Source organism: Bos indicus, chromosome 18 (assembly GCF_029378745.1).
Source record: "Bos indicus isolate NIAB-ARS_2022 breed Sahiwal x Tharparkar chromosome 18, NIAB-ARS_B.indTharparkar_mat_pri_1.0, whole genome shotgun sequence".
Taxonomy (NCBI): domain Eukaryota; kingdom Metazoa; phylum Chordata; class Mammalia; order Artiodactyla; family Bovidae; genus Bos; species Bos indicus.
In genome coordinates this window covers 35,935,443-35,950,708 of record NC_091777.1, presented here as the reverse complement: position 1 = coordinate 35,950,708, position 15,266 = coordinate 35,935,443, and the positions used below count along the sequence as shown (strand labels likewise).

General features: G+C 57.2%; 2 protein-coding genes across 3 annotated transcripts; both read right to left on the bottom strand.

Annotated features, from left to right (window-relative positions):
* Nucleotides 1-1,032: 1,032 nt before the first annotated feature.
* On the bottom strand, nucleotides 1,033-3,536 carry NRN1L (neuritin 1 like). The gene is made up of 3 exons (XM_070770808.1): nucleotides 3,269-3,536; nucleotides 2,440-2,572; nucleotides 1,033-2,330 (listed from the first exon to the last, which is right to left on the bottom strand). The coding sequence occupies exons 1-3, from the start codon at nucleotides 3,534-3,536 to the stop codon at nucleotides 2,045-2,047; spliced, it is 687 nt and encodes a 228-aa protein (XP_070626909.1). The 3' UTR covers nucleotides 1,033-2,044.
* A 194-nt stretch (nucleotides 3,537-3,730) lies between these two features.
* On the bottom strand, nucleotides 3,731-14,865 carry EDC4 (enhancer of mRNA decapping 4). 2 transcript variants are annotated; one of them, XM_019979694.2, is made up of 30 exons: nucleotides 14,587-14,865; nucleotides 14,004-14,136; nucleotides 12,117-12,273; nucleotides 11,628-11,739; nucleotides 11,227-11,326; nucleotides 10,768-10,957; nucleotides 10,514-10,661; nucleotides 10,321-10,425; nucleotides 9,896-10,005; nucleotides 9,735-9,818; nucleotides 9,547-9,642; nucleotides 9,348-9,450; nucleotides 9,056-9,236; nucleotides 8,889-8,961; nucleotides 8,679-8,770; nucleotides 8,416-8,603; nucleotides 8,210-8,328; nucleotides 7,972-8,122; nucleotides 7,217-7,650; nucleotides 7,019-7,123; nucleotides 6,784-6,936; nucleotides 6,663-6,699; nucleotides 6,348-6,525; nucleotides 6,086-6,241; nucleotides 5,867-5,982; nucleotides 5,622-5,787; nucleotides 5,349-5,535; nucleotides 5,040-5,259; nucleotides 4,509-4,672; nucleotides 3,731-4,270 (listed from the first exon to the last, which is right to left on the bottom strand). In XM_019979694.2, the coding sequence occupies exons 3-30, from the start codon at nucleotides 12,149-12,151 to the stop codon at nucleotides 4,078-4,080; spliced, it is 3,996 nt and encodes a 1,331-aa protein (XP_019835253.1). In that variant the 5' UTR covers nucleotides 12,152-12,273; nucleotides 14,004-14,136; nucleotides 14,587-14,865; the 3' UTR covers nucleotides 3,731-4,077. The 2 variants fall into 2 exon arrangements, with proteins under 2 accessions (XP_019835253.1, XP_019835252.1); XM_019979693.2 differs by lacking the exon at nucleotides 14,004-14,136.
* Between the last annotated feature and the right edge of the window lie 401 nt (nucleotides 14,866-15,266).

Genomic DNA, 15,266 nt, shown 5'->3' with positions numbered 1-15,266 from the left:
ATTCTTAGGCCAAGCTCTTGCCGACGGTAACATTTCCTATGCAGGTTTTAGCGATTCTGTTTTTCATTCCACACACTCCCACAAGTGCATTCTTTATACCCACCCCTATGTTGGGTGCTGGAGACACGAAGAGGACCCCTGGGGAATCCACGGTGGGGAATTCTGACCTAGACCCAGACAGTAACAAGCCAGTGAGCCAGTGCTATCAGTACTGAGACAGAAGAAAGCCTGGGAGCTGTGTGGACCTGAAGGAGGCTTCTGATTCAGCCTGGATTCAGGGATAGGGAGGAGGGGATACTGAACAAGAAGTAGGAGTTTGCCAGGAGAAAATAAGGAAGGGTATTCTGAGCACAGAGAATAGATGTATAAAGATCCAGAGGAATAAAAGTCTGGTGTGTCCTTCCAGAAGATACTGGTGGTCAGCAGGTGTGGTTCTGGGTTTTTTTGACTTGAACTTTCTCCTTTAGGTGAGAAGATGGGTAAGGAATGGTTGGGAGAGCGAAGTGGGGATAAAAGTACAGGTGAAGGAAATACAGGAGCAAAGACAGGGCAGAGTGAGTTAACTGAGGCATCTTAGCTAACTGGAATGAGAGGGTGTTTGGGAAGCCTTGCTGAAGTAGGGCTCCTCTGGATGAAGTAGAGTGGAGGTCTCTGGAGGCTCCTGTCACCTTGGAGCCTAAGCAAGGGACCTACCAGGCCTGATTCTGTCCTAGGGCCAACAACCCCCCAGCACGCGCTTTAGTGCAAACCTGGCCTGACAAGTTCTGGACTCTCACCCGTCCTCCCCTCCCAGCTGATTCCTTGGGCCCCTCTTGTAAAGCCCTCTCCAGCTCAGCCCCACTTCTCCTCCACCATTTGTCACTCTGGCATCTTTACCACCTATCACTCTCTATCATGCTCCTTCTCTGAAACCTCCCCTTACCCCAAGGACTGAGCAGGTAGATCATTCCTGTGTGCTACTATAGACTGGGAGTTACTCAGGAGACTGAATAAACAATCCTACATAGACACACAGCTGACTTACATAGGGCCTTGCAGACAATGAAAAGGAGTTTAATATCAGGATCAGTTTTTCAATGGAGAATAAGGTAGAGGGAGTGAGAGACAGTAGAAGCCAATGAGGAGGCCATGGCAGTGTTCACTCAAGTCGTGTGGGGTAAACTTGGTAGAGGGTCCTGAGAGGGATGGTAGAGGGTCTCCCCCTCTCCGAGGCCTTCTTCTTCCCTCAGGATTCTGCTCATGCTGATTCTTGCTCTTCTTCTCCACCATGAAGAACAGGGGCTCCTCACACATGGCACATTCATCTGTGCATCCAGAAAGTCCTCCGGGATTTCTCTGACCTCATGCAGCACACCTCTTCTCAGAGAACAAGCTTGTGCAGAGCAGAGGCCAGAAGAACCCTCATTGTGACCCAGTTTCTGCCGTTCCCGGTCACCTCAGAGACTTGAGTGTCGACTCCAACAGGGGTTCCCCGTCTTCTGGAACAGGCTCCCCTCAGATGAACCATCACCCCAGAGAAGGAGAGGAAAGGGTACTTAATCTGAGCTTTGTCTTGAAGGCTAAGGGGGTAGTTCAGCAGAGGGAGCATGAGGTGAGATGGTCAGGAGCCTGGAAGCTGGGAGAAGGGTGGACTGGCTGGGGGTGGGGATGGGGACGTTCTACCACCTCACGAGGCACCTACAGGCCAGCGCAGGAGGGGCAGGAAGGTAGGAGTGCCAGCCTGGGAGAACAGAGAGAGAGAGACATTCCCGGACAGAACTCTTGGAACCTGCTGGCAGTGGAAAGCTCTGCCCTGCCCCTGGGAAATGAGTGTTTGTGAGGAGAAAGACTGAGTCCCCTGTGGCAGCCTTCGGCCCCGCCCATGTCATCTTGGGGATGTTTCTGGAGGCCTCAACCCCAGCCAAGCGGGCCTCAGCAGAAAGGAAGGAAGGAACTTAGTACAAATATAAATACCTTTAATGAAAGCCAAGTGTGCTCTGAGGAGGCCGACGGCAGCCACCAGAGCAGGGCTGGAGGCGGGGGCATCACTACCCAACTGGACTGGCTAGGCCAGGGGCCCCAGGAGGCAGGCCAGCACCAGAGCAGCTGCCAGCAGCGGGGGCATGGGGGCCGGGGTGGGTGCTGGCGCTGTCGCCCGCAGGGTTTCCTGGTTGGTCTCTGGGCCCACCCCACGCTCCTGAAGGCGCACAGGGGTGCCACAGAGAGTGTGCAAGTTATCTGGGTGTGGGGCCCGGCGAGCTTCTTGCTGTAGTGACTCCCACACGGCGGCTGCCTCCTCCGGGCAGCCCAATAGGACTCGCGAGGCACAGGTGTGGAAGTCATTCCAAGACCTGTTAAGGGTATGGGGTTAGGGGAATTAGGTGGGGCAGGGGGGGCTTTGGGATGGGAGGGAAAAGGCTCAGATCCCAAGGGTGATGTTGCCCTCGCACCTGCCCATACCTGCAGACGGTCTCCAGTTCGCCTCCGTGGCCCATGCCGTCTCCCAAGCGGATGAGACACTCAGCAAAGCCCTGGTATATGGTGTCACAGCGGCCTGGGCCCGCTGCAGCTGCTGCCAGGGGAGATACAGGGACTGCGGGTGGGGGTGGAGACTAATTGATAGGATGAGGCAGTGCACCCTCAACCCCCCAACTCCCAGAGGCTTGTTTACCAGGGAGCTTTCTGGGGACGTGACTCAGCGTGAAAGGGGCACCCCAGGGAACCAAGGGGCACACCTGGGGACCACCTGCCACCACCCCTTCTAGGAGGACCCAGACAGGATAGGTGGGCGTGGGAGGAGAAGTCTCATCCCAGGGGTTGGCTTTCTCCGAGTTCTGGGCCCCAGGTCAGGTGAGAACGGTCCAATTGAAGGAGCATGGACATGGGTAATGGGGACAGGGCCCCTGGCAAAAGCCAGTTTCTCTGTAGCCTAGACACCTTCCTGAATACAGGTGTTTCCCAATGGGTCAGGATAGAGGGGGTTGAGATCCAGGCCCGACCCTAGGAGAGGACCTCAGAGATCCCAGGGTTGGTCTGGGAGTCCCACAAGAGGTCAAGCCTCTGCTTATCAGACTGTGGAATTTGGGGGTTCTTCCCTCTGAAACTAGGGTTCAGTTCACACCCCTCACTTTACATCTTTCAGTCACTGGGTCACATTCTTCCCTCCCTGGAGCCCTTTCACCTCTCTACCCTGGCTCTTGGCACTCAGGAAGGCTGTGCCTCAGCTCCCACACAGCCTACACCCAGCCTGTGGGGAGGACGTGTGGACAGTATGGGTCTGGGCACTCACCGAGGGGCGGCAGCAGTAGCAACAGCAGCAGCCCCAGCGCACAGGGCAGTTGCCGGTGGTGACAGAAGCAGCAGCAGCAGCAGCGCATCATCCCCAGCTGGGAGCCTACTAACAGGGCTAGCAGCTTGGAGGGCAGCCCTTCGGCCCAGCCTCCGGGAGGAGGCACTGTGATTGGATGGGGGGCGGGGCTCAGCCACCCAGAAGCCCCACCCCAGTTCCAATAGGCAAAAGAGGAGGGAGGGACTCCAGAGAGGAGAACCAGGAGCATAGTGGGGTGCTGAGCTGACCCCGGGGGGCCTTTGCCTTGGAGATGGAGAGGAGAGATCTGGGAGAGTAGCTGGGCAGATGAGGGTGGTGTCCAGGCCCCCTGGGATGGGTTTGCCTAGACAGAGCTCCGCATAGGGAGAAGAAAGGGGGCAGGTTAAGAGAGGGCAGTTATCAAAGTCACACCAAAGACACATGAAAAGCACACACGTACTCCATTTTATTCCAAAAACATTTACTTGAATTTCTCAATGTTTTTTCAAAAACAAAAAGACCCAAATCGGAGGTAAAAAGGAACATGGAAAATTCAACTTAAGTGGTGTCATAATCTCGGGGGTTATGCTCCAGGCATGGCAGAACCCAAGAAGGCACAATACCCACTCTGGGCCCAGCCTACACCTGCTGGCTACCACAGCCAGTGCTATCCCCGTAAAACTCTCCAAAGGTGGGAGCCTGAGCAGGTAACTGGCAGGCATGACCCTACTTTGGCCTAAGCCTGTCTGTTGGCCTTCAGTGCCACCTCACCCTGGACAAAGCAGGCTTAGCTAAGGGAGGCTGGGGGTCATAAGGCCGTGCAGCATGAGGCTGAGACGCCGGGCTGCTTTGCCAAGTGAGTTGTGTGGCTCCGCCTGCAGGAACTGGAAGAGCTTCTGGCGCACCTGAGCCATGACGGAGCCCATGTGGTCCCGAGTGATGGGGTCACTGTGGTCCAGGTGCATTACAGCCTCTTCCAGGTAGCTGGGGATAGAGGAAAAAGACTGACTACAGGTGGCCTCCAGCAGAGGAGCACGCCCCCTGGTGGCTATGAGGCCCAGAGGGGCTGCTGACAATGGAGGTCTCAAAGCCTGAGATGGGTGGGGGCAGAGGGGACTGGTGGAGAACACCAGGAAGGGGAGTCAGGTAGGAGTGGGAGTCTCTGCTTTGAAGTACTCACCCACCTTCACCCCAGCTCTAGTCCCCGACTATTCCCACTCACCTGAGCTTGAGGTCAGTTCGAGTGCCAAGATCAGAGGCCAGTTGCTGGATGAGAGAAAGGAGTACAGGCTGGGAGAGGGGGCAAGGTGGCTGCCCAAAAACCTGGCCTGGGTCCACTGTTTCACACACGTATAGCACCAGGTTCAGGTCGGCAGCTGTCAGGGCCTGAGTAGAGAAGAGTTTATAGCTGATGTCAAGATGGAATGCCTGCTTGTCTGGCTAGGTGGCCTGGGAGAGGATGACTGCAGAGTAGGGCATCCTGAGGGAGTTGCTCAGGGGCCCAGAGAGCACTGAAGGGCTGCTGTTACTCTAGAGGATCAGGAAAGATTTCTGAGAAAGGTAGTGACAAAGCAAGATGGACTGAGGTAGAAATAAAGGGATCCAGGGTCCAGGCAGAGGGAAAAGCAAGGGAAATGGCCTGGAGGCAAAGAGAACCAAGAAAAGTCTGCTGCCAGACCACCCGAAGTCTGATGGGGAGTGTGGGTCTTGTCAGGAGACACTGGCCTCTACCTGGGCCCAGTGCCTGGCTTACCTGCTGGAAGGCCTGATTGAGGTGGCCCTGCTGCAGCAGCTGCAGGATATGGGCTTGCTGGGCTTGGCAGTCGAGGTGGGCAGCAGGGACAGGTGTGCCGGCGGCTGAGCGCATGGCCTGCATGATGCTAGAGGTGACGGCGGCCTGCTGCTCCTTGAGAGCCACACTCACCTCGCCCTTCACGATGCGCTGTACCTGTGCTAGAATCGCCTCCTGCAGGCTACGAGGCAAGTGAGGGAGACGAGGTCAATATGCGGTTGGGTCTGGCCCTTTCCACACCCACCACCTAGCTGTGCTCAGGCCACCCACCTGCCCACGGCCACGTGCAGCTGGTGCTGCACCTCAGCCCGAACGCTGCCAGACACAGTGGCCGCCATCTGCTCCGTGGCCCCCTGCAGGGTGCCGACCAGGCCCCGAAGCTGGGCCAGCACAGGCTCCCGTGCCTCCTGCTCTCGTGCCTTGCGGCTCTTCATGTGGCTCTCCAACTGCTGCAAGTCTGAAAAGTGACCATGGGAGCCATGAGAGGGACAATGGGGAAAAGAGGATGGCCTCTCCCTCCCTGAAGCAGAAGACCTCACTCACACTCCTGTGTGCCCAGTCGGAAGCTGTCATTGATCTGCTGGAACATGGCCTGGCAGCTCTTCTCGAAGGCGGGCAGGACCACACTCTGGAAGGCTTCCCGGTAGGCGGCCTGCATTGGCCCCTGTAATGTGTCTGCGGCTGCTCGGGCAATGGCATCTGTCAAGTTCTAGGGGTGGAGGAGGGGATGAGTTGAGTCTTGAGCTCATGCCCACCACCCACTTCCCTCATTTTGGGCCCTACAGCACCTTGGACTTGAGCAGCTTAGAGATGTTCTCTTTCATGCTACTCTCCACAGCTGTGAGTTTGGTGGCCACCGAGTTGCTGAGCTGGCCAGCCACGGGCTCCAGACTCCGGGAGACACCTGGGACAGGGGAAGGAGGGAGGGGTCGAGCCATGAGACGAGGCTTGACAGGGAGAGGGCCCTTCGAATATGGCCTGCCCAGAAGTCTCCATGTGAAACTCACATGGAGGAACCGTCTTCTTGATCTCGTCTCGTACGCTGCGCTCCAGCCGCCCTGCCACCGCTGAAGACAGCGCCTGGGATAGCTGCTGTGTCAGCTGCTCCTGCAGCTGCCCACCCCGCTGCTGCCCCTCGGCCAGGGCCCGCTCCAGTCGCCGCTCTGTGCTGTTGCTAAGGAACAGACCCGGAGGAGGTCCCACATCCCGTCCTGGGCAGAGAACATGGGTGCATCCCTGTCCCAGCTGTGCCCTTGCCCCCAAGGATACGCTCCTGCTCGTGCCTTGACTCCAGGGCTCGCTCCACGTGGCCTGTGACGGTGCTCTGCAGGCCTTCAAGCTGGGCGCACAGGCGCTGCAGCAGCTCTTCTTGGCTGTGCCGCAGCTGTGCCAGCTCTCTCTGCTGCTGCCAGATCAGTGCCGGCCAGTCCTCAGGGGTTTCTGCCACCTGCCAGTAATACCAAAAGTCACCTGATGTCTGCCCTGCTCATCCCCCACATCAGACCAGGGGAAGGTCTGGCCACCTCCCCCACCCCCACAGGCAGGAGTCCCAGAAGCAGAAAGGGACTCTCTCTGCTCACTCACCTGGTGCTCTGTGAGCCGGGATCCCAAGGATGAATCCCTGCCATAGGTGAGAAGCACCTCAGGCCATGTCACGCAGGCAGCCTGAAGACCACCCCCTCCCTGACCCCCGGACCCCTCCTACCCATCATCCTTTTTGCCCTTTCTCTTGAGCTTGGGTGAGGCCCGAGGGGATCCCTTGGTCTTCCAGTCCTTGGCTGGAAGACGTGGAGTGGGCACTTTGGTGCCAAAGTTCCCTGCAGCAGAGGCGAGGCTGGCCACCTCGTCATCATGGTCACTGGGGGAAGAGGAGGGAGAGAGATAGGCACTTGCCCACTGGCTGGCCCTCCCCGGAGAGGAATGTGCAGTGTGATGCCTACCTTTGCTCGGCACTGGCGTCCTGGCTGTCGTGTTGCTGCAGCAGGTGATAAGGTGGTCGGTGGAAGGCCAGGCTCTTGTGCTTTTCCTGGAGGCCATTCCGGGGGCTGGGGAGGGCCAAGCCAAGTCAGTGGCGGATGACTCTACCTGAAGCCCCTACCATTGGTACACTCCCCCCGCCTACCCTCCAAGCTCCTCACCTCTCTGCCAGGCTGCTGCAGGTCTCGCGAGTGATGTCTGGAGCTGTAGGCCAGACCTGACTGTCAGGGGCTGTGGCCTCCTGGGTCAAGGCTGCCTCCAGGAGGGAAGGGGTACTATGCCGATCCCCATCCCCAGGGACCCCATCCAGGCTAAGCTGGGGGCCGAGCTCGGGCCCTGGCCGGGGCCGTGGAGACAACAGGTGGAGCGCCGAGGCCGCTGAGGCCATGCTGTCTGGCTCCAGGCCCTCAGGAGCAGAGGCGCCAAAGCCACGGGACAGCGCCTCAGATGCAATCTCAGGGATGTCCTGGGACAAGGCAGTGGAGGCTGAGGAGATAACATCGGGGGAGCGGGTGCGGCTGGGGGAAGCCTGAGGCAGCCCCAGGGGTTCCACTTCCTGCAGCTCCAGGGCGAGTGCAGAGGCAGCAGTAGGCACCTGAGGGGACCAAGATAAGACTTAAATGGTGGGAGGTAGGGCTAAAACAAGTATGGAGATGATGCACTGGTGTGTGCAGTGATGAGAGATGGGACACGGGGGATGGGGACGCAAGTCATAAATGGTCACAGTCAGAAGAGGAGGGGGAAAGAGAGGCTGGGGGGCTGCTCTCCAGGGACACTGGGGGCTAAGATACCCTCAGGGGAAACACGGGCTATCTGAGGCAGAGTAGGACCAGCACACAGGAAACTGGGAGATCGCCCCCAACCTCCCCACCCTCACATGCCTGCCACCCTGCACTTCACACACCCACACACGCACCTGACCAGACCCTTTAGGAGTCAGTTTGTCAGCCGGACCTGGGAGCAGGCTGGGCAGGAGCCCACGTGGGCTTGCCTGCAGGCTGCTGCTGCTCATGGTCAGACCACCATCCAGCTGTAGCTTGGGGCTCAAGGTCAGCTCCTCAGGTGGCCTGGTGGCAGGAGGATGAGGTATAAGTAGACAAAGCCTGGTGCCTCCTGGCACCAGCCCCTGCCCCTCTCTCTGCCCCTCACTTCACCTGGGCAAGGAGGGGTCCACGGCCGAAGTACTGCTCATGGCAGACACGGCTGTCAGAGAGGAGCTGCTGCTGCTGCTACTGCTGCTGCTGCTGCTGCTGCTGCTGGGAGATGCAGCAATCTGGGGAAACATGGAGAATGAGGGCTGTGGCTGTGGAGAGCATCCCCACGTACCACCTTCCTCGAAGCCCACTCCTCCCAAGCACACCTGCTGCAGGGAGGCGCTAGGCGTCATGAAGGCGTCAGGTGTCATCAGCTTGGGCTTGGTCTCACTGCTCAGACTGAGGAAGTCAGCTGGTGCAGGCAACTCCACGATACGTCGGAGGTCAGGCTGGGAGCCATGAGTAGCTGATCCCAGGCCCTCTGAGCCCAGCTCTGGCCGAGACTCTCCAAATGCTGTGGGGAAGGCTACCACTTAAGTCAGATCTCACACCCTGGTCAAAACCCACTTCCCTCTCACCCCTAACTCACGAAAGTCTTCATGGGTAGAGTGCGAGGGGAGTGGGGCCACAACGTCAGGGTTCAGCTGTGGCTGAAAGCGGATCTGGACGTCCTGTAATGCCCTGCAGTATGAGCAGAGAAAGAAAATGACAGTCAGAGAGAGAAAATGACAGTCAGAGGCAGGACGGTAGGGAGGGGCACTGACTGGGAACAGGCGGCCCCCCTCCCCAACACACTTACTTAGTGTGCACACAAAAGAGCTTGATGAGCACACCGGCTGCAGACTCCATTGCACCTGCTCCATGGGTCCCGTCTATAAGGACAATGTGGATGACTAAGCCCCTGACACTCTGTACCTTAGCACTCCCCTGCCTCCCAACACAGACCCCCGACCCTGAGCAGCTCACCGGCCCCAAGGCTGTCATTCTCCTCCTCGGCAGGCAGCACCTCTGTGTGCCGCAGCCGGCAGCGACTCACAACCTGGATACCGAAGCTCAGTACAGGGTGGGTTAGAAGGAACTCAGAGATGGAGCTGAAGCAGGCCCGGCCCTCCTCCTGGTTCTGCAGCAGTTCCATCACGTAGAGGACCTGCACGGGTGGCAAGGTCACAGCTGAGTTCAGGGGCTAGGAAGGCCCCAGATGAGCCACACACACCTTCATCCCCCTGATGCTACCCACTCTGCTCCCACTGCAGCCCACCTTCCGCTGTACATCACTGAGGATCAGGTATTCCGCTGAGAGGTCCAGGCAAACCTTGAGGCTGGGGGGCACACTCACTGGGCTGAAGATATCTGGGGAGAAGCTGGATGGGGGGATGAGGCAGGATAAATGAGACTTAGGATGGGAAGGACCTATATCACCAAGCCTGCCCCTGCCCAGCCCCACAGCCCCTGCTTACCGAATGGTCTGCAGGCAGGTCCAGGACACCGTGCACCACATCTTCAGCTCCCGATTCTGGTCAGCGCCAGTAATGAGGAATCTCCAGAAAGGGACCCTGCAAAGCAGCAAGGCACTGAGTGGCTGGCGGGGCCCTTTATGGTAGCCCAAGGTCCAGCCCACCACCCTCCAGCCTGCCCACTCACTCACTCAGGATCCTGTTTCTTGTGGTTGTCACAGAACAGGAGGCAGGAGAGGGGCCGCCCATCATGAGGCTTCCACTCATGTAAACACCTGCAGTAAATGAGGGGCCCGAGTGGGCGATCTGATTCCCTACCTAGGGGAGCCCAGTCCCTCAGGCTCTGCCTTACCGTGGCTCATCCTGTCCCTCGATGTAGATCTGCCAGAACTTGACGAAGCCATCATGACTTGCAGTAGCCAGGACAGTCCCATCAGGTGAGAGGGCCCCTTCACTCAAGCACTGAGAAGAACCCAAAAAGCCTTGCTTTGCCACCAACTAGAGGTGGGAGCAAGTCCTTCTCAGGTGAGGATGGAAGTGAGCTAGGCTGACCCACAGTGGATCTGCATGTGTGTTTGAAAGACTGACTGAATGGAGCTCTGTGGAGAAGCCCAGATCCAGGGGGGGTATAGCCAGGTCAGGTGTGAGCACCACAGGAGAGGGGTCACTCTAGGCTCAGAGGTCCCATGGGCACAGTTCTGAAAAGCTGTCTGGGCAGCTGTGGGTCCAGGGAATAGACGAGGGACACAGTGGGGTGGGGCGAGAGGGCAGACTTACTGTGCTGTGGCCTTTTACCACGATGAAGCCCTGCTTGATCTGGCTGACATCCACAGGCCAGGTGCTGTGGTTGGTGCGGAGCATGTCCAGGTCCCACACCTCAGCCTGGCAGGTACCGGGAGGTGAGCACTCAGCCCATGACTACCCCACTGCTACTAGCCCCTCCCTCTCCCCCCAGGCCCAGCCCCCTCACCCGGTCCTCATGCAACAGGGCCACCGTTGGGCTGCCCTCCTCACAGCAGTCCTCACTCTCTTCAGGGATGAAGGGGCACCAGATGATCCTGCGGAAGTGGTTCAGCGGAGTGCCCTCTGGCTGGCGGATGTGGACCAAGATCTCCTCTCTGAGCAGGGTGTTAAGGGCTAGTCGGAGGGATGATGCGGTGGGTCTGGCAGACCCAGCTCCACCCACTTTTCTCCAGTCCCCCGTCCCACCCTGGGAAAGGATACTGAATTTTGCCATTAATCAGGGCCAAGCGCCATACAAACAGGTTGCCTGCCTCATCCAGGCAGGCCAGCTGTGGGGAATTGAGGTGTGCAAAGGCCAGATCAGCCACGCTGCCTGTGAAGCCTTTGAGCAGGGTCCGCTCTGAAGTGCTGACACTGATCACTCGCACCATTGCTGAGCCGTTGTTGGCAGCTGGAATCAGGAGAGTGGTAGGCCGTGAATAAACTCAGGACCAGGTGGCAACAGACAGGCCCTGCCCTTGCCTGCCTCTCTGCCATTACCAGTCTGAGGCTCAGTTTTCTCACTGAGCTCCAGAGGGCTGGGCAGAGCTGGGGGCATTGCAGACGAGCCTGCCATCACACCTCTACAGTCCGAGGGGGCTGAGTGACCCGACGACCGCAGAGCTTCCCCTCTGGGGCTTCAAGCAGAACATGTTCCTCCTCTGTACTGCTCCTACTCACCCCGAATAGCATAGGCCAAGAAAGAGTTGGACACAGCAATCAAGTTGCCATAGTAGTATTTCTGCTCCCAGTCATACTTGGCGACAGGCTGAATTTTCACCTGAGAACCAAGAGTGAGGAAGGTCACAGAAGTCAAGGGCTGCGGTGGCTTTCCTGGAGCTGAAGTAGCCCCCAGCATGCCTGGGGACAGGAGAGGCCATATGTGCAAGCCCAGCCTCCCAGTCACAACTCTTAGGGTCAGATTCCCACAAAGACTTGGCAGCCAACACTGGCTTCCTGAGACTGGGGTACACTATCTGTCTGTTAGGATAGTCCCCATAAGAACTGGCAGCATGGAATAAGGGAGGGACAGCCTAACTGTGCCCCAGCCATTATACATGCCACAACATCTTGGTGCCCACCTTGTTGCTCCCCCGTGCCTTGCTCGAGATGCTAGAGTCACTGCTGGCCACAATCTCCACCTCCTTGGCCAAAATTCCAATGCCAGTGGAACTGTCGTCTCCTAAGAGGCAGCTGGAGAGAAGGGTGCACAAGCATGACTCTTGTTCACCCGAAGTCTCAATGGGCAGGGTTGAGGGGAGAGGATGCAGCCACTCTGGTGAAAGTGTCAAGCCCCAGATGCCCTGATCTGCCTGATTCACTGGTCCCCAAATCCATAGCTTCTCTTGCTCACCTCCCTCCTTGGGAATGGTTCTACTTCCATGCTAAACCAGGAGCCCAAATTTCAGATAGAGGCCAAGCCCTTGTCTGTGGCCCTCATCCAAGTGAAGCATTCTACCCCAGGCTGTCTTGCGGGGAAGCAGCAGAGACTGCCGGACCCTCTTCCCCCACCTTATGCCTTTAGTTAGCAAATACCTCAAAGACCCCACTACCATCTCCCAGACACTCACATGACCTGCTTTTCCTGCAGGTTAATAGGTGGCATGGCTCGGAAACCAGGCTTGTTTGTTGAAGCACTGTCACCTGAGCAGAGGGGGTCTGGGACCAGGAGCCCATTGAGATCTCCATTGTAGGCATTAGATGGTCGTTGGTTCTCTGCACTGGGGCCTAGGGGCAGAAAGGGCCACTCTGACGAGTTTGTTCCACCTGCCCACTGGCCTCTCCTTCTGCAGGGTTCCATTCAAGAATCATGAGGTGCTCTAGGAACACTCAACAAGGCACGTCAGCGGGGAGGAGGGCCCTTTGTTCAATTCATTCTATAAGCACTGACGGTGAACCCAATGTATGCTAGGATCAAGGATGAGCATGAGGCTCTTCTACCTGGGGGAGGGGTGTAAGTCATCAAGAACCCTCTGTGGCCAGTTAATATTTAGGCCTGGATCAGTACACAAGGACTCTGCGTACTTGAAGAAGGGCAGAGAAATAGTCAGGACAGACTTTATAGTAGTAGTGTGGCTGGAACACAAACATGGGAAGGATGCAGGGAAAACAAGGCTGCAGAGGTCTCAGGAATGAGGCTGGGGTGCTTTGATTTTCCCTGTGGTAATGAGAGCCACAGAAGAGTTTTGAATGGGAAGGTAGCATGATCTGCTATGGCCAGAGGACTGACTGTTCTAAAGTGACATGTAGGATAGTTTAGAATCCAGGTGAGAGATATCAGGACCTGGACCAAAGTAGTGGAGGAGCTGGGGAAGAGAGGATGGGCTCCTAAGGCATGGAAAGACATGATTAAGATGTGGAAGAAAGGAAGGAAGGAGACTGCCTCACAAAGACATGAGCTCAGAAGAAACCACTATGGACGTGAAGGAGCTGGCCAAAGAGGAGAGAAATTATGGGGTAGGGTGTATGAGTAGGACAGATAGCATTTCAGTTGTTTACCATTGGTTTTACCATTAGCTGTATTTCAAGCAGTCTCATAGGCTCAATCACTACTCCAAAACTCCCAGGTGGCAAGGAGACTAGGGCTTCATATTCAGGAATCTGGCAAGTTTCTAGTCACAAAATAGCCTGGGATCTCACATTGTCCTCCAGTAAGAGGAGACAAGCAAGTACTACTTGGCAAACAGGGGAATCAAACATCAATCTAAGAGGAAAAACCTCAGGCCACCTCACTTGCATCAGAGTGAGTGATGCTAAGAGGTAAGGTGACCACTCTCCCTTCCAGGGAGGCTAGTATGAGGGCAAACAAGCTACATGTTACCCATGCCAGGCTCCATCAAACGTTTGTGGCAGTTAAGAAGCATGAGAGGGCCACGCCAAGCCCAAGAGTCACGGGAGCACACACTCTAGGCCTGGGGAAAGGGGTTTCAGGCAGCAGGTGGATTTTCTCAGAGATTAGAGGTTAGCTGAACCCAGCAGTGGGGACCCCTGCCTGTGTCCAAAAGGGGCCAGTTTGGGCTTTTCAGCAGGTTTAACAACAGGGTCTGAGGAAACACAGTCCTCAGCTCTGGGTGCTGCACATCCACACCACCATCACCAGCCAGTCTCTCGACCACTACAACTTTCCACAGGTCTCTGAATCTGCCATGAAACTTTAGTACATTCACACATGCTATTTCCTCTCTGTAGAAGGTCTTTCCTGACACCCCAGTCCCTCTCCCTATTACAAGACCTGGCCTAAATACTGCTCTTCTCTCAGCTGTTCTCAGGCATTGACCAGCCCCTACCCCACCCACTCCATCCTCCTCATAGAACCAAAACACTTCTCTCTCTCAATGAGAAGAACATTATATTACACCTCATTAACTCTGTGGCCTAGGAGCTCACTGAGGGCAGGAGGAGCTTTGGAAGTACCACTGCAAACCCAGGTAAATTAGAAATGAATGGAGATTAACTACCGCTTGCAAATGTTTGCAGCCTGATCCAATCAGCACTGTGCAATCTGTGGTTTGCCTTAATCCCAGAGAGCACACGGGAACTGGTTGGTCATCTTCCTCCAGAAAATCAGTCTTAAAATCGCAGGCCTAGAGTCTGCATTCCAGAAGGAAGGGCGAGTTGCTTTGGTGCTCAGCACAGCGCCTAGTTCAAGACCCAGAACTCGGTGTACAGAGCCCAGATTAGCCCTGTGAACTATGGTAAAAGGGTAGGGAACCCGGGCCAGTCCCAGGAACACTAGAGACGTTGCTGCCAGGACATCTGGTGGGCTTTGCGGATTCAGAGAAGAGCCCTCACCTTCAGCCGAGATGCTGAAGGACAGGGCAGAGCGGCACGGCTCCGGGATGGGGAAGGATCGCATCCTGGGGTCTGCGCACTTGGGTAAGCACACCCCTCCGACCCTCCGATCCTCCGACCCTTGTCTGCCCTTACCAGATGGAAGGATGCGGAGCTGGTCCTGAGGGACCCCAGGGCCATGAAGGCAGCCAAGGCCCGCGCCGCCCTTCTGACCGCTCATGGGGGCCCACCCCCACTGTCCCGGCTCACCTCCCGCCGGCCGGTCCAGCTTGAGGATGTCCCGCAGGTGCTGCGTGGCGTCCTCTATGTCGATGCTCGCACAAGAGGAGGCCATGGGCCCAGTCGCCGGCGCCTGAGTCCGCGCCGCGTTGGGTTTCACTGCCGCCGCGCACAGTCCAGCCGGGCACAACCCCGCCAGGGCCAAACAGCGGGACGCCGGTCACTATACTCGACCCACCCGAAGCTCACAAACCGCCGCCCGCGCTGCGTCCCTGAGCCCCGCCAACCCCACCAACCGCCTCCACTTCCGGCCCGCCCGAGCTTCAGCTCCCGGAACCTGAGCCGGGAGGAGAAGAAAGGTTCCGGGCTCGTGAGGAGGACGCTTCGCCCCTCCAGAAGCCCGCCTCTGCGCTAATAGGGTGGGGAGAGTTCCTTGGGGCTGAGGCGGAGCAAATGTCCACCTTCTGGACCGCTCCAAACCCTACTTGCTTCAGAATAACCCGCCCAGTCCATGTCCACTCCCAAAGCATGGACTCATGATGGGCCTAGACCGGGTCAACTCTGTGGCCTAAGCCAAATCTCTCACATACCCCAGAACAAGCTGAATTGGCAAAAATTTAGGTTTCTACTTTAGGAAGTGGGTCAGTGTAACCCAAGGCCTGAGCGGGCGAGCGTGCTGTCGCGTCCGATTCTTTGCGACGCCATGGGCT